The 19,111-nt window shown below is 46.2% G+C and overlaps 1 protein-coding gene across 2 annotated transcripts; it reads right to left on the minus strand.

Moving 5' to 3' along the window:
• Nucleotides 1-8,236: 8,236 nt before the first annotated feature.
• ABHD6 (abhydrolase domain containing 6, acylglycerol lipase) lies at nucleotides 8,237-18,840 on the minus strand. 2 transcript variants are annotated; one of them, XM_057417694.1, is made up of 9 exons: nucleotides 18,296-18,840; nucleotides 16,526-16,673; nucleotides 13,058-13,214; nucleotides 12,528-12,641; nucleotides 12,192-12,324; nucleotides 10,804-10,961; nucleotides 9,930-9,984; nucleotides 9,370-9,470; nucleotides 8,237-8,967 (listed from the first exon to the last, which is right to left on the minus strand). In XM_057417694.1, exons 2-9 carry the CDS (start codon nucleotides 16,642-16,644, stop codon nucleotides 8,791-8,793), a joined length of 1,014 nt encoding a protein of 337 aa, XP_057273677.1. In that variant the 5' UTR covers nucleotides 16,645-16,673; nucleotides 18,296-18,840; the 3' UTR covers nucleotides 8,237-8,790. The 2 variants fall into 2 exon arrangements, with proteins under 2 accessions (XP_057273677.1, XP_057273678.1); XM_057417695.1 differs by lacking the exon at nucleotides 18,296-18,840 and adding an exon at nucleotides 17,121-17,138.
• Nucleotides 18,841-19,111: the final 271 nt, after the last annotated feature.

Below are 19,111 nucleotides of genomic sequence, written 5' to 3' on the forward strand. Positions count from 1 at the left end.
TTCTGATGTTCAGATGCACAATCTGAAGTATCCTTTATCCTTAAGACATCGTAGCTGTTAGTCAAAAATTAAGGAAAACTCTGCTTTGTTTTTATCCATAAACACTAGAATAAGGGCATAGAATATAATTTTTGTTTTAAACACAGTGGTTCTGGAACTGTGCAAGGAAAACTGCCAACAGCAACAACGCCAGTGCTTTGTCTGTGAGTAATACTTTTTGCTGAAGCCTATCAATTGATGGTTGCCTGTGTCTAAAAGCACAGATCTAGGCACAGGCTTTAAATATATACATATACCTAATTGTGTAGGGTTATTTTTTGCCATCATTCAGTCCCACAGAACTTTTTATTATTGGTGTTATCTTGTAGTCTTGAGTTCTATTATTAAAAACAAGCCTGAAGGTGCCCATGTAAATGAAACCTTCGCTTTTATGTCATCATTCCCTTTTGGCCAGTTAATACTCTTAGAGGGCAGCCTAACATCATTTGTGCACTTAAAGACCTCTAGAATCGTTCCTGTCATTCGTATTTTTAGGTATGAAGTAATACTTTACAGTGGAAGTCTTTCAAACCTTGTCATTTTTTATAGGAACAGGAAGTCAAGAATGAACATAATGGGTTGAGAAACAATTCCACTTGAATTAGAAAGCAGATGTAAAAATCCTGTGTTGCAGCAGAGCTACTTTATTGTTTTGTTTTGCTTGCTGTAGTTGGTTGCTTTCTATGGACCAAAAGGCACATTTTTATCTGAACAAGTGAGGCGATGAAATACATCGAATTTATGTTTCGTGCTGTCCAAAACCAATTGTAGTCTCTAACTATTTACCCTTTACTTTTGTCTGTATAACTTGATAATGTTGTCTGAACCTTGTTTAGTATCCTGTGATGTCCAATGGTCATTTAATACTTCCATTCAGATAGACAAATAATGATATGTTTTACTGTAAGCATAATGTGATGACAGCAGAATTGTAGGGAATCGGGCTGCTCCATTTCTAATTGTTGTACTGGCTAGCTGTGGAGTTACATAGCACCTTCCTTTTCCTCATCCTTTGGATTGTTGTTCTCCTTAACTCACACGTTGTTTAGTTGTTGGTAACTGCTTAAACACGTTACATACAATATCATTTACTGTCTAGCTTGAAAACTAAACCAAAGTGCAATGAGGTAAATGCTGTACAAAGAGCAGAAAAATAAGTTCAACTTGAGAGAACAGAATAAAAATCACAGGAAGAAGAAAACAAAGCGCCAGTGATCCACTGTAATATTCCTTAAGGCACTCCAGAGCCTACTTAGAATGTTGGAAGGAGAAATCTTGACTGCATGAAGGTCAGGCTGTTAGACCACAGTGTGGAAGAGTCTGTAGGGTAGGTGGCACCTTGAGAAGCATCCATATCGCTCCTGAACTTGAAGGTGTCTGACAAGTGCAACTGTATTCAGCCAGACAGAGAACAAAAGCAGGTGAAAGAACCTGCGGCTGTTCAGAATGACTCAAGGCACCCTGTGACTTGTCCAAGCCCAGCCACTGAAGGAGCATCTGAGTCTGCATTTGTGGATGAACAAAACCCAAACAAACGGGTGAATAGACGTGTTGAGGTATTTGTGGGATCGTGGTGGTTCAAATGCTTTGGAAAAAAATTAGGAAGATGAAATGTTTTTTAGACCTTTTTTACTTCAGGAGTTGGCTGGTTTTGTAAAGCCCAGTCCAGTGATGTGCCATTACAAGAAAAGAGAAACATTAGATCATGCTTTAGATTGAGGAACTATTATAATTGAAGTGACTGGATATTTTCCACTTCCCTTATCTGTAAAGAATTAAACACTTCAAGTAATTATAAAATATTACCTATTTTGAGTGACTCTTGATTATTACTACTTTAATGGGACATTACTGTTTAGATATTATTTTGCATAGGAACTAGGTTGATTATAGCCTAATTAGTCACCTTATTTCATTTTCACAATTGAATAATCAAATTAGTGGAAGACAATTTTATGTCTCTATATAAATATATATAATGAAATATATATATTCATATACATATATATTTCATTACCTCAAATTATTAGTAAGAATGATCCACAAAGAAACAAGCATATTCAGCTACACCATTTGATTGAGGGGGGTTTGTTGTTGTTGTTAAATTAGTTCATTGTTAATTCATTGCATCTTCACAAGGTCACCTTGGCATCCACTGTATGCAGAACAACCAGTTGTAGTCAATAGCCAGGTGCTTACCCACCTTCTGTTAGACGTGGGGTTTTTCACCTCAATCATTGCTTAGAAATAAGATAATGAGAATGCCAGTTTCAAAAATACCAGTACTGTGTCAGAGGGGAGAGACTGAGCTTATTTTGTCAAATGGATTTCATAGCTGCTTTGGAAAAAATCCTAGCTCAGCTATTGTAACGTAGGCTGGTTTATGCTACCCTCTTCTGGTTAATGTCATATTTGCAAGAGAGAATGTGCTGGCACGGATTTATAGGTCCAAGAATATTTTTCTCTAGATCACCAGGAAAAGTTGGTGGGGTTGTGCTGCCTTTTTATTGTATTTTTATTAAGACAGATCAATAAGCTGGAGAAGCAGCAACACAGCATGATAGCCTGTGCCACGCTCTTTATTCTGTGGCCTAGCTTAGCCAGGGCTTTTTCCTCTCAGTGGGTAGACTGTATCCTACCCAACTGTCAGAGATCTAGGAACAGCCATCCTGACTACAGAGCTGTTTATTTTAAGAAGATTCATGCAGTATCTCTAGCTGACAGTTCATTTCCTATACTTTGGGCAGCCGATTGGTTGGCTGTTTCCATGGAATATGCTTAGAAAACATGAAATATAAATAGAACACAAGCCAAAGATCTGCCGTGGAAGTGATGATTAGAGCTCAACTTAATACATGTAGCTTCAGTGGTCTTTCTGACTCTTCCTTTTTATAACACTTCTGCAGGATTCAAAAAGTACGTGTTCATATCCTTACTCTGGGCTACACCCCCAAGATTAATCCTTTTTAACCCACTTCCCTCTTCACTTCTATTTCTTGTTTGCCTTCTGGTGCAGTATAGCACCAGACAGTACTGGTGCCAAAGGGATCACTTCAGTTAGGTGAATAATTCTGTGACAGAAGAGAATATGTTCAATAAAAACTGTGATTGTGCTTAATTCATTGCATTAGTCTGTTACAAATCTCTTCAGGAGGAAATTATAGGAGACATTCATGGATTATCACAGATCTCTATGTGCTGAGGTAGACTGAGGTAGAGAAGGGAACAAGTGATACACTGGAGCATGTAGGGTGATGCATTTGAAGGCACGAAAACTTACCTTGGACCTCTGATATATGCACCAGTATGGATTCGATTCTGAATTCAAACAAATAAACTGGAAAACTCACTTTCTTGGTTGGTTTTCTTTGTGTGTGTATGTGTGTGTTGGTTCTTTTAAACTGAAAGTGACATTAGCTGGTTTCCTTAATAAGACCCATCTTCACAAATCCCTTGGCAATGAAGCTCATTTGGCAAGTTAAGTCCTTGTCCATCTCGTTTGTGTAGTTTGTTACAAAAACTGTAGTTTGAGCTACTCTTAAACTACCAAAACAAACCCAGAAGTGCAGTTTCAGCAAAAGCTTTACTCTCTATGGTAGCAACTCTACAAGTATAAAAAGAGGCTTGCACCAGTTAGTTTTATATATATATATATATATACACACACACTTAAAAATATATATATTACATGTTATACATGATATATATTTATATGTAAATATAAATATACACATTTATGTACATATATTTATATATTTTAACATATAACTATATGTATATAAAGGTATATAATACATTATATGTTTTATATATTACATAATTATACAATAATTTATCTATAAATTTATATTTTATATTTTTATTTGTATGTATTTATATGTTCATTATTATAAATATGTTATACATACATTTATATTTTATATATAATTTATATTATCTATATATAATACATATATTTTATTTATATATACTAGTATATAATATATAAACATTTTCTATAGAAGCATATTTATAAATACCAATAAATATAACTATATATTATATATAATACAAAAATATATAAAGATCTATTAATATACATTTTATAAATCAACATATATCATGTATCAATATATATTTATATACTTGTATATTTATATATATTTATATAAATTTATGTTTTATATATTTATGTGGTCTTTATATATAAATAAAAACATACACATAAATATAAAGACATATTTTCTATACATATTCATATATTTATGAATATTCGTATGTAATTATAGCAATACCTAGATACATATATATTATAAAGCTATATTATTAAACATCATTATATCATATATATGCTATACATCTATTTATAGTATTCTAGGAGATATATTTTATATATGTATAAAAATATATAGATATTATATTAAAATATATAGCTGTTATATCTATAACTATATATAAATATATTTAAAGATATATGTACATATAACTATATAAAAATTTATTTAATGATATATTTATATATATCTATATAAAAATATGTTTATATATAGTTATATATATTTATATAAACTTTTAATATATAAATAAAATACTTAATTTTATATATAAAAAATTATCTATGTTTAAATAAAACCTGAGCAGTTTGCCCTGACAGACACTGGAACAGATTATCTTTTAAGGCAGAATAAAAGATCAAGAGCCAAAATAAAGGGCAATGCTAATCACAGGTTATAAATACATATATAAAATAAGTACATATAATATATGATATTATATAATTATATATTATTCTTAATAGTTTATATAAAATTAATATATTAACTATATATTGATATTGTAATAAATTATATATAAATATACTAATAACATATAATAATAGAATATATTAATATTATATAATATTATTTAAATATAAATATAATATAATTAAAATATATTTTATTCTTATTTTTATATATGGATATTTATAAATCTAAACCTTTTTGTATATAATTGTAGTAATAATTCATATCTATACATAAATATTATATATTCATATTTCATACAATTATAACAATAATTTATAGTTATATATATTCAGACATAAATGCTTATATATACTTACAAGTATATAAAATATATATAAGTATATAAATAATAATTCATATTTTATATATATTTTTAAAAACAAATTTATAAATGTTCTATATTTGTATATGATTTATGTATGTTTTTATATATTTATAAGTACATAAATATATCTTTTTATATATTATATAGTCATATATGTAATAATGATATATATTTATACATATTTACATGTAAATATATAAGTATATATTTATAAATGCATTGTTTATAATACATAAAATATATTGGTATAGTTATATAACATGTATTATACATTAATTATATGTACATTCAGCCTGTGATTAACATTGTCCTTTATTTTGGCCCTTGATCTTATATTCTTCCTTTAAAGATCATCTGTTCCAGTGTCTGTCAGGGCAAACTATTCAGGTTCACATAATTCTTCAGAGTTGTGAAATCAGTAATAATTTCATTTTAAAGTAAAATTGAAGACAAATCAAGCATCCTTGATTTTTTGATTGTTTTTTTCACCCAGGTTTCTATGCAGGCAGAAGATAAGGTGGCTTTCACGTAGTTGCATTTCATCAGAGCAAGACTTACTTGTTTAATGGCCATAGAAGCAGCCCTTCAGGAGGAAGTCTGGGGAAAACAGAGATTGGAGCTTGGAATCTTGAGAGGCAGGTTGAAAGCAGAAGCATGAAGTGATTTTGCCCACGTTTTGAGGGCACCGTATTTTCCTCTTCAGCAGTAGCTGGGTACATACAAAGTGCCAGGAGCTGCTGCCACCAGCTCTGCCCTTCTGCTCCCACTGACACCCCAGGGGCAGGGTGATGGGCACCACCATGGACCTGGATTCTCAGCAGCAGAACAGCTTGCTCTAAGGCATTGGTAAGTTTCTCAGCAAGCCAGCCCTGTTGTGTTTTGCAGCCTTTTCTCAGGATACAGTGAATGAGTCTTGGCAAGACCCGTAACAGCCAAGGGCTGACTCCTTACTTAGCTTTCCTATGAGTCTCTTCATCCATGAGCCTTGCAACCCAGCCCATCCTCAGTACTGACCCAGTTTATTCATGTAACTACAAGGAAAACAACACTTAAACACCAAACAACAAAACAAAAGGCAAACCTCTCCCTCTTGGCATGCCAGCATGGTCAGGCTATGTGCAGGTTCCAGTGCCAGGCTCACCAAGACTGGGATCCAGTGGTTTCCTTTTGGCTCCCCCAGTTCTGTCCACAGGACCCCCAAAACGACCTGGAGCAGCAGCACCTTCTTCTGCCCCAGGAGCACAGCCTTACCCGAGCCATTGCTGGGGCTCACTGCAGGGCTCAGTGCTAAGAAAGCAACCTTTGCAGAGTGTGGGCTCTTATGGCTCCCAGCAGGAAATGGGGGCTATTGGGAACAGCTGCCAGTGTTACTGGGTCTCTCTACCTCTGATCAGTGGGCTCAGCTGATGCTATGGGGTCAGCTTGGGGTGGCATGGGCTCAGTCAGGAGGAGTAGCACCACGCTATCTTGCTTCTCGAGTGTTTAGAGACTCCTCTTAATAAAAGGGAAAAAAGCAAAATCTGTATTGTGTTTGAAGAGATGAGGCTCGAGCCTTCCTGCTCTTCACCATCTCCTCGCCATTGCTCAAGGCAAAACCTGCATCTCCCAGAAATGTGGGGAGGACTTTCCTCCAGCAGAGCAAGTCCCCTGTGCTGTGCATCATGCCACACCACAGCCCTCTTATTCACGGAATCACAGAACTGTTTGGGTTGAAGGGACCTTAAAGCTCACCCAGTTCCAACCCCTGTCAAGAGCAGGGGCCCCTTCCACTAGAGGAGGTTGCTCCCAGCCCCGTCCAACCTGGCCTTGAGCACTGCCAGAGATGGGGCAGCCACAGCTTCTCTGGGCACCCTGTGCCAGCGCCTCAGCACCCTCACAGGGAAGAGCCTTTTCCCAATGTATAATCAAAATCTACTCTCTTTCACCTTAAATGCATTCCTCAAAGGAAAAAATAATCATTGCATAGCAGACTCCTTCAATCACTAGATTTTAATAGCCATATAAATCCTTTGCATACAGCAATCTGTGGCATATGAGAAACCATAGAGATACCAAACAACATTTTCTGGCTTTAACCACATAAAACTATCAGCAATTTTTATTTTGTTTTTTTTAGATCAACTCCTGTAGTAGAAACAATAACCAAGCAATAACAGCAAACCTCTGATCTGCTAAAAGAACAATGCTTCTTCTCTCAAAAAGAGCAGAGAAGCTGACAGGGAGTTTCAGATACCTGTACAGATCTGGGGACCTCAGAGAGACGTCGCGAAGATGGCTGTCAGCACCGCAAGCCTGCGCACCCAGTCGGAAGGGCTCTGGTCTAGGGGTGTCAGCCCCGAGGAGCACTGGGGGTGATGCCATCTGCTGATTCACCTTCAAGAGACCCATGCACCTCCATGCCCTCCAACAGCCTGAGTCCTGCCCGAGACAGGACCAGCCCCTTCCCCGTGGTGAGTGTCTCACCCAGGGACATGCAGGACCTGTCTCCTCGCAGGCTGCAAAGTGTATCTTGTCTGCATCTCCCATTTCCACCTACAATTCATCACTCAGCAGTTACAACCATCCAGAGGACGCACAGGCACACCAAACCTTCCCACATCCACCGTCCAGAGCCTCGCAGGAGACCTGCCCCCCTCCTCCCCACCCAGCAAGCCCAGGAGCCCGCATCCCCTGCGCTATGCACACACACAGCCTGCTCCAGCCCTCACGCCTGGTTTCAGCGACGCTGGCGTTCGCAGAATTCACGGAATTCATTAAGGAAGTCGCTATTTACATCAACGTGTTCAGCAGCGCGATGTGATGGAAGAGCTGAGACAAGAGTTTGCCCGAGTTTGCTGACTCGCACCCTGCCCACGGGCTTATTGCTGACTCAGGCTTGGGGGCCGAATTGCCCCGGGTCGTTTCCATCCCTCTGGCTCACATGCCACCATCTGCATCCCAAGTTTTGACTCTCTATGTTCACCCTCAGGGGGAACCATCCCATGGGCAAGGCAGGCTGTGCGTGGACGCCGTACCCTGGGCAATGTTAAGGCATTACATATACACGGGAGCTGTTCAGGGATTTAGAAAACCCACTCAAAGTGTAAACATTTTGCACATACAGTCATTGGACTCCTACGCATGAAGTTTTCTGTTGTTTTCTGCATAAATCACGAGTTAAGGAGCTACACAAAGAGCACTCGAGCTGGAGCACTGGGGTTCTCTTACAGCACAGCAGCATGCAACGTGACGGGACTCTAAGTAGTAGAAATATTGTTAAGTCTCGGTGCAGGACTCTTCCACCTTCCTACACTTATATAGTTTAGGTAAAAGTCATTAACAACTACGTGCTGGTAACTTGGGTAAGACGGGCCACTGCGTAAGGAGCTTCAGCACACGGCATGGCTAGCGCTTGGTGATTTCAGCTCGTTTCTACTTTATCTCTAAGTAGAAAAGGGAGAGATTCTGCTTCCATTCCTGTATCTATGGAGGATGCTCAATGACCCCTAGGTCGCTGTGCTGGCGGTGCTATAGGTTTAGGTCTCAGTGGTTCTGATTCTGCCTTCCTCAGGGACTTTGGCACATTCAACCCGATTCATACAAGATCCCTGAGAACTTATCAAAGCTGCAGTACTTTACAATTTAAAAGACCCAGCATGGGTGCTTGGCTACCCGCCGCGCTCATGCCTGCTTCTTGTTGTTGTCCGTGCTCTGCAGCAGTGCCAGGAACTCCAGGATGAGGTTGGCTGTCTTGCGGGGCCGCTCCACCACCACCGAGTGCCCGCAGTTCTCCAGGATGTACACATGGCAGTCTGGGATAGCGCTCGATAAAACATTGGCACCGGAAACATCCAGGACCTGGATGGCAGGGGAAAACATAGTCAGTCCCACAGGCAGAGCTGGGCTTTGCTGGACACCATAGAAACCCCACTGGAGGTGACTTTGCAAGCTCAAGTGAGATGCTGAGCAGGGATGTGGATACAATCGTTGTGATGCCAGCTCCATCCCATGGTACCCATGCCTGGGAATAGGGCAGGGAGGCTGCATGGTGTCTGTCTCCTCATACAGCCAGGAACTCTTAAATGTTTTTTGACTGGCAGCTCAGTGCAAAGGAGTCATGGCAAATGCTTACACTTCTGTATTTACAGAGCCCTTTGCATAGGGGACAGGGACACACATGTGCCACACTGCGCCCCTGTGGGTGGGCACGGGCAGGGATGGAAATGTGGTGCTGTGGGTAAAGAGAAGGGGGCTGCATACCTGGTCCTGCCTTCCCCAGATGACCTGCGTTGGCGCTTTGATCTTGCTCATGTTCTCATGCAGAGAGTGCCTGGACTTCTCATTTGCGATTTCTAAAAACACTAGAGGGGACAAGAGGACAGTCAGTCCGACCAGGGGGATGCTCTGCCTTCCCTTTTCACAGGGTCCCTGTGGGTCAGCCCTGCTAGTGTCCCCTCACTGGGAAACCCAGGCAGGGATGATGTGCAGAGCCCCAGTGGGCTCTCCCTGCATAGCCACCAAGTCCCGCTGTGGAAGGACCCTCTCCCAAGCCCATCTCCTTGTAGGTATTAGCACTGATGTACCCAGCTGGGAGGGTGAGGGTGAAGCAGCCACCCCACTGCCCATGGGGCTGGCAGTGCACTGCTACCAGTGACCAAGGCACATCCCCAAACCTGTTATTGATGTTGCCCCCTCCCACCCTCAGCAAGGCTGCAGGGGTGTGCTGGGGCTGAGCAGCAAGCAGGGGACACGGGGTAGCCTGTCCCCACACCCCAAGGTCTGGCTGGAAAGCCCGGTGAGGGGCTGCTGGACACACTTACATTTCCGGTAGAAATCATTGTGTGGGATGCGAACATCAACGAGGCCCTGGAGAATCTGCAGGGGAGAAGAGGAGAGCTGCTGAGGTGGAACCCGTGTGGGGCTGAGTGTTCCCAAGAGCACCCAAGAGCGTGGCAGGCAGCCGGAACCGTTCCCCCACCGCCCCGATGTGCCCTGCACAGCCTGGCCCCAGCACAAGCATCCTCCTATTCACATCTGGCTCTCACAACTGCGCTTAAGTAACACATATTTCAGCAACAAGTATTTTTGCCTTCTATGATGCAGACCCAAGTTTCTCCCCCAGGCCGGCTACCCACAGCCAGCAGCACACCTCAGCCATGACCGTGCTTTTCTTGCTTCCCTTATTATTTTGCCAGAAGGGTGTTCCCTTATGGTTTTTTCTTACTCTCCAATCTACTGATGCCAGACTTCCTAAGGAAAACCAGCTTAATGGCCAGCTCCTCGCCAAGTTCCTCTTCCCTGACAATAGAGGAATAACATTTCCATCACTTTTGCTAAAAAAGCCACAAACAATTGCTTTCCAGCCGGACAACAGCCGCTTTAGTTATTTAATGCTTCCTGCCAGCCATATTTGCTTAAAAAACCCTTTGACATCCCAGCTCGCTGCCAAAGACCTCAGGGAAGGAAGAATTTCAGTGGGCGCTGGCAGAGGGAGTGGGAAAAGTGAGTTTGAAGGGAAAGCAATGGAAGTGGTGCCAGGGCTGTGCCGCCCGCCCAGGTGACCGGGGAATGGCAGCGCTGGCTTCAGCCCTGGCACCACCTCATCTCCCACCGTGCAGGCTCCAGGAGAAGCAAACCCCTCTCCACCTCTGACCCCCCCTTTCCCAGTCGCTGCAGCCAGCCCGGGCTCCTCACCTGCTGCGGCACCTTGAAGCGCACATAGGAGCAAAGCTTCAGCATGTCCGCCATCTCCTCGGGTGTCGAGGGAATTAAAGGGATCCTGTCGATGAGTTCGGACTCCTGCAGCTCCCGGAGCTGCTTAATGAACTTGCTGTCGGTGGTACTTGGCAGACCTGTGTTGAAGGAGGAAAGGGGCATGAGCTAAAACCCATATGAGACCCCCAGAGGTAGAGCATCGCTGTACCAACCTCCCTCATCCCTGTCTCTGGCCTACTGCCTGTCACTCATTAAAAAGTACATAACAGTGAAAAACAGGGGAAGGAAAACAACCTGTACATAGAGCACCTCAATGTGCACTCAGAGATGCTCCAGGGCTTGACACTGCCAAGCCCCTCGAAGCAACACGAGGTATATTCCCTGTAGACATTCATTAATTCTTTGGCGAAAACTATAGCATTATTTTCCATGTACCCAGCAGATGCAAACAGTAATGCCCATGCCCACCCAGCCACCCAGTGCAGGCTCAGACAGAAAATTTCAGATGCTCCTTCTGTAGGCAGCACTGTGGGGAAAATCCCTCAGCAGCTTAAACTCCACAGCTAACAGCAGCCCCCACACAGAGGTTTTACATCCAGAAAGATCCAAGCAGGCAGCTAACCCCTCTCCAGAGAGGACCTACCCCCACCTTGCCACCTCCAGAGCCTGGTAGCTAGGTAACATTCACTGTGCTTCATTACTTGTGTCTTATCTGGAGCCGCTTTCCGTGTGTGGGAGGGGGAAGGAGCTGCCATGACAACCGGGATGCAGCAAAGCCCTTCCCAGCAGAGAAGCTCCCCATGCCTCCTGTATCACATCATGCCCAGGCTTCCCAAGCCCCTGGTCAAGGGGATGGTGGGGATGGAGAGGTGCTGCATGGGCACACGGGCACCCCACTGACCCATACCCAGCCACCAAGCACCCTTCCCACTCAGAGCACCCAAACATGTGGGGACAGAGCTCTCTGGCTCCTGAAGCCCCAGCCTTCCAGCACACCAGGGCTCCCAAGAGGCCAGACTGGGGAGGCTGCTCAGGTTCCCCCTCCAGACCCGAGAGGCTGCAGACATGCCATGTAAAATGCCTGCCATCAAAGGGAAAAGGCATTTTCCCCGGAGCAGAATTTGTGCCATTTGCCCTAAGTCCCAGCTCGAGTCACACAAAGGCACAGTGGGGCAAATTCCAAAGTCTTGGAGAAGTGCAGTCAGGACAAGGCTGTGATTTCCTCATGCGCCCTGCAGAGATTTTCAGACTGTAAATACAAATCAGTTCAAAAGCCTAAAAGCCTCATGTGCCTCCAGCACTGCTCTGGACTTTCACACCGGCTCCTGTGTGCCCTCTGCCTATCTCACCTCCCCATCATTGCCCACCTGCAGGACAGATGAGGGTCAGGCTGCAAATGTCCTCTGGGTACTGAGCAGCATAGACACCGGCAACATTTCCCCCCATGGACGTGCCAACCAGATGAAAGGGCCTTTTGTTCAGGTTGATGCATTCCACAAACTGGCAGGGGAGCAAAAGGAGCATTGTTAGGGGAGAGCAAGCATGGGGTCATTAGAGAAATGCAACTCAAAGGTCTGAGGCTGGTGGCTCTGCCTGCCTGGGAAGGAAAGGAGTGGGGCTGCATGAGGCAACATCCCTCATGTCCCTACAACCCTCAAGTCCCTGCATCCCTCTGCAGAGGCAATGCAATGCTGGGCTTTTACCTGGTGTATTCTCTTAGCTTGTCCACTAATGGAGTAGTCATCCGAGGCTGAGCGGGTTGTGCCCTCATGCCCGGGCATGTCAACACACACCAAGTGCAGGTTCTTTGGCAGGAACTGCAGAAACAAACCAGGGGTGGTTATTGGTGCAGGAAATCTGCTGCGAAGCCCAGGGATGGGAACTGACGACCACGGGTGGGAGCAGGGAGTCGCTCTCCTCCTAGCAGCCCCTGGTTACTCATGCACCACAGTAAGTCAGCTGATGTACCAAGGATGACATGACAAGAAACCACTGCCAAGACTTGCTTCCCATGGAGGAGGCAGGTACATACTGCCATTCGCCTGCAGCTCTGCACGTCGCAGGGATGAAAGGGATCCAACAAGCAATGAGCGCAGAGATAAGAATGGTGTTTCCAGCATGTTACAGCAATCGTCACATCCCATAAACACAACCACTGGGTGCCCACCTCCCCCCCCCAGCCCAGGACCATCAACTTTCACTAAGTAGCAACGTGGTAGAAATGGAGTCCCACCTTCACTATGGACAGCCACATGTCTTTATGGGCTGAGAACCCATGTAGCATCAGGATGGATGGTCGGTATCCAGGTCTCCCTCTATAGGAATAACAGAACTGATAGTCATCGTAGGTTGTGTATCTAACCTGCATACCCAGGGCTCGGCGCCAGTACCTGGAAACAAGGAGAAAACAATACCAATAAGTGAGGCAAGACCAGGACCCAGAGGCAATAGAAACCAGGTGACAAGTTCAAACTCAGGCTCCAGACTGGCTAGTTAGCTAAAGCCAGTTAGGTTGTGCTCATGTCATGGGACTGTCTGCGACTAACTGGGACTAATCCTGAGCATCTGGTCCCTGGATTACATGTGTCCCTTACAGGTGCAGTACTGGCAGCTGGTTACTCACGGCTGCACTGCAGATGGCTTCTGGAGACACTCTTATTTAAAACTTATAAAAAGACCCTAACCAACTGATTTGGCAGTGGAAATGGGCCAAAATAGCAACCCTGAAACTGAAAATGCCCAAAGGTTGATATGAGAACAGAGGCAGTGTGCAGGATGGGCAGGCCAAGGGAGGCACTTGTTCTAGGTGGGTAAGGTGGATCTGTCACAGGTTTATTTGGACACAGTCCCACATCAATGGCAGAACATCACCCCACAGACAAGCATATTGAATCCCAGCCAAAACAACTGTGTTACCCAGGAATAACACAGAGACCCAGTTCCAAAATGACAACTGTACAATCTTTCAAATGTATTCATACACACAGAGAGGACCAGAGGGACCATCGTTACACAGGGTCAAACACTCCTGGGTTAACCCCAGGGAAGCCCAGGCTGTTCCTCTGAAAGCAGAGGCAGATGGCTCCTGCAGCGTGTGCTTGCAGCCTGCTTGAAGAGGATGCAATGAAACTACTGCCCAGAGGGAACCCAGACAGAGATTACCGGTGACACTTTGGACACATGATGTGTGTGTGCAGTCCAAGACAGGGGAACAGGCTCACTTCCTCAGCATTTCCCCTGTGCTCAGATGTAAACCTTTTCAAGACAACTGCTGGGCTGGTCCTGATGGGCAAGATGCTGGCAAATACTTCTATATGTGATAGCAGTATTTATTTGAGATACAAGAGCAAGGTCACCAACGCTGCTGGGCTGTCCTAGCTCTCTGCCCACTCAAAGCTTATGCATAGTGCAATCCTCTTTTAGCATAATCTCTTTTTAGAGGGAGTTAGTGGGACTTAAGCAGCATCTCAGCTCTGGGCTGGTCCTACAAGGAGAGGTGAATTTCTCCCTAATAAGTGTCTTAAGAGCCCTCGCCTCAAAGGCACCGGTGTAAACTGCCGATGGGCAAGATGATAACATTTTTAGCAACTGATCCTGATGGATCAATTCAGGAGAAGGCAAAATAATCTGTGCAAAGCTGAACTGATCCCTCGCAAGGTGTTAACACGCTTAGCGGCAGCGGCTCAACCGATTAACCCCTGGCAGCAGTGCAGGCAGGCTCGGGGCCGGGGTCAGCCTGGACGTCATGGAGGCGCATTAGCAGCAGGGCAGGCAGAGAGGCCACCAGTGACAGAGCCCAGTGTGACCCTTGCCCGAGCCAGCTGAGGACATGCAGAGCAGCGGCAGGGAGGAGAAGAGGGGCAGTGAGTGGTGGGAGAAGGGAGAAGTGCCCCCAGGGACCCCCGGGGACCTGCCAGGAGCGATGCTGTATGGGGCTGAAAGGGGGGAGCAGCACGGAATGCTGCCTGCCCTCTCTCCTGCCTCTGCTGATGGGGAAACACAACGACTTTCCCCCCACAAAGGTGACTCAGAAAGAAACAAATAGGAAAGGAAGAGTGAAGGGCAAGCCCACTCTTCTTTTTCCAATGACCCAAAGAAAACAGAAGCCCATTTACACGCACAACATCGCAGTTACTCCCGCAAGGAGCTGATCCTTCCAGAAATGCTGGAAGAAAAAGAGATGAGGGACCTTACCCTTCAAAAGAAAACATCCCTGCTGATCTCCACTCACACACTCCCTCCCTCAGCTGAACACAGACCCACCTACCCACGGTGCATTTACATTCAGCCCCTAACTTGCAACCCTGAAGGACAAGGCAACAGGGTCTTCCTCACCTCCCTTTCAACCCAGCTCCTCAAAACTCATCCCTTTGCACCTCTTTTTCCCTGTCCTGCCACCCCTGCCTGTGGACCTCCAAAGGTTCTGCTCTGGTGCAGCAGCATCCCTTTGGCGATCCTCCTCTGAACCCATGAGGTTCATCAGCCCATCAGGGTCCTCCCTGGCTTCCACCGACCACTTCTATGTCCAAAGGGAAACAAAAACACTGGCAGGACCCTGCTCTCCTTTGGAGAACAACGTTTGGCCTACCCATACAACACACAATGGTAAGAAATTCTCCCCTGTGTCAACCTAATCACTGGGGTTTTCATCCCGTCCTCCCTCCTCTCTCAAGCCTCCAGATGCTCTGATTAAACGGTTGGTAATAAACGTGCCGCTAGAAACAGGCTTCATCACGCTGCTGCATGAGCGCTTGGGTGGGTTAACGTCCTCCTCTCACAGGAGGTCACTTTGATTTGGAAACACCCCGTGAGCAAAACTGCAGGAACCACCATCTGCCAGCAGCACGTGAGGGCAGCCTGCCATGCTGCCTGCTGCTGCCTGCGCCAGGCGATGAGACACTGCCCCAGCTTCTGAAGGGAGCCTTATTCCAGCTTTCCCCTGCAACAAATCCAGGCAGGAAAGCTGCCAACATGCTTATCACTGATTTCCAGGGACAGAGGAGGATGGAAGGGTGGAGGATGTAAAGCCTGCCTCCTGGTATCAGAAAGGACGAGATGCAAGGGGGTCAGGAAAAGCATCACTCCATCTTCTCTGCTGCTGCAGCCCAGAAGAGAGGGAGAAAATGAAAAAAGCCTTATCTGTAACTGCTAGCAAGGGAAAAGTCCCTGCCAGCTGAGCAGCACATGAGGCAGCACATGAGCCCAGGGACCCGCGGCAGAGCCAAGGACACCCTTGCTGACAGCTGCATTGATGAGGTGGGAGGTCACCAGGCTGGGGGCCCACAGTAGCGATGACGCTTTTCCCAACCACAGCCCTGTCCTTGGGGAAAACAACCCAGGAAACTCAGAGACATCCTGCGAGCTGGTGCTTCAGCAGCCCAGGAGCCCCGCTGCAGGACAGCAAGACGCCGGCAGCCCAGCCGAGCCTGCACTCATAAGCCTCAGCAGCAAAAATGCATTGAGAAAGTGCCCTTTCCTTCTCCCAGAGATGCTCAAAGCCCCACACAGCCCCTGGAAACACCACCTCACCCACTGCAATCGCCATCATGGGCAGGAACACCCCCCTCTGTCCACACTGCCTTGCTGCCCACGGGCTCTCTGCAATAAGCCCCATGCGCCTGCGTGCGTGCGGGGACCGGCTGGGGAGCAGCAGTAATTCCACCCCCGGGCTGAAATGAGAGCAGCCAGGCTAAGAACTCACCAGTAGTAGATGCGGATAAGCGCTGAGGGCCAGAGAAGGAATGAGGCCACAAAGGCCAGGATGGGGATGGCCAGGGTGCCACCGGCGATGACAAACATGTTCAGTACATCCAGGTCCATGCTGCTTTTTACTTCCCGGCCTCACCTGCCTGCATTTAGGGAAGGATCAGACATTAAACATCAGAAATGATGACAAGTCAATGCTATACGTAGTACACCCCCTCTGCTCCCATGGAGAGAGGAAAGCAGCTCTGTGAGAGGCAAAGGATACCAGGCAGGACCACAGAAAAGTCTTTGACTTTTAATAACTCAATTATTTCATTCGGCTCCTTGATGGATCTAATACTGCAATGTTAACCTTTCAGGAGAGCACGTCTCAAACACACAATGAGCCTCCTAACAGGCATGGACCACATCTGGGGCAACAAAGCACAACATGGCCCCTGGGGCAGTTTACAGACACAGGCAGCACAGCACCCCAGGGGTGCAGGCAGGGCTGTATTAAACAGGCTCTACGTTTCTTTTCGGAGGCAGGCGTCCATCTCCAGCTCCCCTCCCCCTGCCCGGTCCCAAATCCCCAGCACACAACCACTGACCTAGAATTGATGGCTTGAGCCTGGCTCTCATTACCACTCCGCACAGGCATGAACTAATCAAGGGAGCAGAGCCTATTAATGGGCTCGGGGGCTGAAGGAAACAACCTGGCAGGGCACTCCTTGGTGACTAGCCCTTAGCTGAGACAAACCCATCCCCACCCCCACATCCTCTGTCCTGCCCCACGGATGTTTTGCACTTGTCAATCACAGGCTCCCATCCTGGCTCCCGAGCATCCTTCAGACAAATCTCGGGGGTTGAGGCAGGCAGAGGACACATGGTACAAGGATGACTCTTCACGCAACACCATTCTAGTCCCTGAGCTCGCCCCACCACGAGCAGCTGGGAGATATTATTCTTATTAAGAGATTAAACCCTGTGGCACACACATCTCCTCTAATTCCCCTTGCTAACCAACTTACGCCTTGCCTTCTCCTCGGCACTAGCTCTTCTGACACACATTCATAAAACGAAACCTCCTCAATGCTTGGTCTCCCACCAGCCATCACCCTTCATCACCACCCCACGTTTTTCCATGCCAGGATAGGCAGATTAATTCCTGCTTCCTGCAAGACTCATGGCAGTATGTGGCATGTTGCGTATTACGCCGTAAAACAGGAACAGAATCACTGCAGTCACATCCTCTCCCCCTCCAACGCCATCACACCCCCCCACCTTACACATGACTAATTAAAACAACAGAACGTCTGAAGCAGCAGCCAGGTTTGCTCTCGTTCCCCAGGGAAAATAGGAATAACTGAAATCTGAGGAATAGTGTAAATATTTCCACCAGGCACCTCCTTTTCAAAGCTAAACCTCATTTCCTTTTTCAAGCCCCAACAACACACCATTATTCGTTTCATTAACATTCTGCAGAACGATCTTTGATCTCTGCATAGCTGAACACTGTGCAACAGATAAACTGCATACGGGAGAGCAGGGGGGCTCGGGAGCCCACCTGAGAGCACTTGCTGCCTTTCATTGTGTCACTGAAACCGGGAAGAAATGAAGCACAGAATATTGCCGTCACTCCCATCGGCAACCGGTAACAAGAGAAAGCTGCAGCTAGGGAAAAGCGTGGGGTACAGGAGCCCCTGTGGTTCCCAGCACGGGGTCACCGCCTCCACCGCTCTTGGAAAGCAAAACAAGGGAAAAGCCTTTAAAAAGCCCAGCTTACTTTGCAGAGATCCCCTCCTCCTCTCGGCACAGGTCCCGCGCACTGGGGGTAGCGGCAGTGCCTGAAAACACTGTCAGAAGAGGAAAAAAAAGGTTAAAATCACACTTCTGCTTTTCTCTTCCTTTCAGGCTCGGTAGCTGGTGACACGGCGAGTTTGAGGACAGCGAGTTTGGGTATTTAAGCCACTGGCTTCCCCTCCAGACGCCTCATCTTCACCTTGTGACCAACCCTTCCCCTGTTTATGTAAATGTCGTCTTTTGTACAATAAAGCCCAACGAGGGCACTTGTTCCAAGCAGGAACAAAGTGCAAGCTGCCATCCGAGATGAACTGAAAGCCAGCGCGGTGCAGAGGGGAGAGCCAGCACCAGCAGCCCCCGCCGCAGCAGGGCTGCACAGCCCCCAGCGAAACAAGGCTCATGGCTGCGCTTCAGGTGATTACAGCTATTAGAACAAAGCCAGATAAGCTGCTTCCTATCTCCTTCCTCTTCGTCTTAAATGTAATTTTCCAAGCGCTCCCAGTGTCTCCCCTCCCCGAGCCTTCCCTATGCGAGTCAGGCTGAAAGGCAGCGCAGCCGCAGGAAATTAGTGGAGAGGCAGGGAAACACTGGCTGAACTCGCCAGCAGCTTTCGGCCGCGGAAAATCACGCTAGAGGCTCAGCGGGAGCACCAGATCCAGCCCCCATACGACTGCCCAGGGCTGCTTTGAAGCAGAAAACCCCCTATAGATCCCCTCTGCCATGGCTGCAGGGTTCCCGTCCCCGCTGTGCTGGCAGTTTTGGCAGGGCCATGGCAGCCACTGCTCACCACGTGAGCCCC

The sequence above is a fragment of the Pezoporus wallicus genome, unplaced genomic scaffold, assembly GCF_028554395.1.
Source record: "Pezoporus wallicus isolate ANWC-B61680 ecotype Strahan unplaced genomic scaffold, APGP_CSIRO_Pwel_v1 contig_8542, whole genome shotgun sequence".
Taxonomy (NCBI): Eukaryota; Metazoa; Chordata; class Aves; order Psittaciformes; family Psittacidae; genus Pezoporus; species Pezoporus wallicus.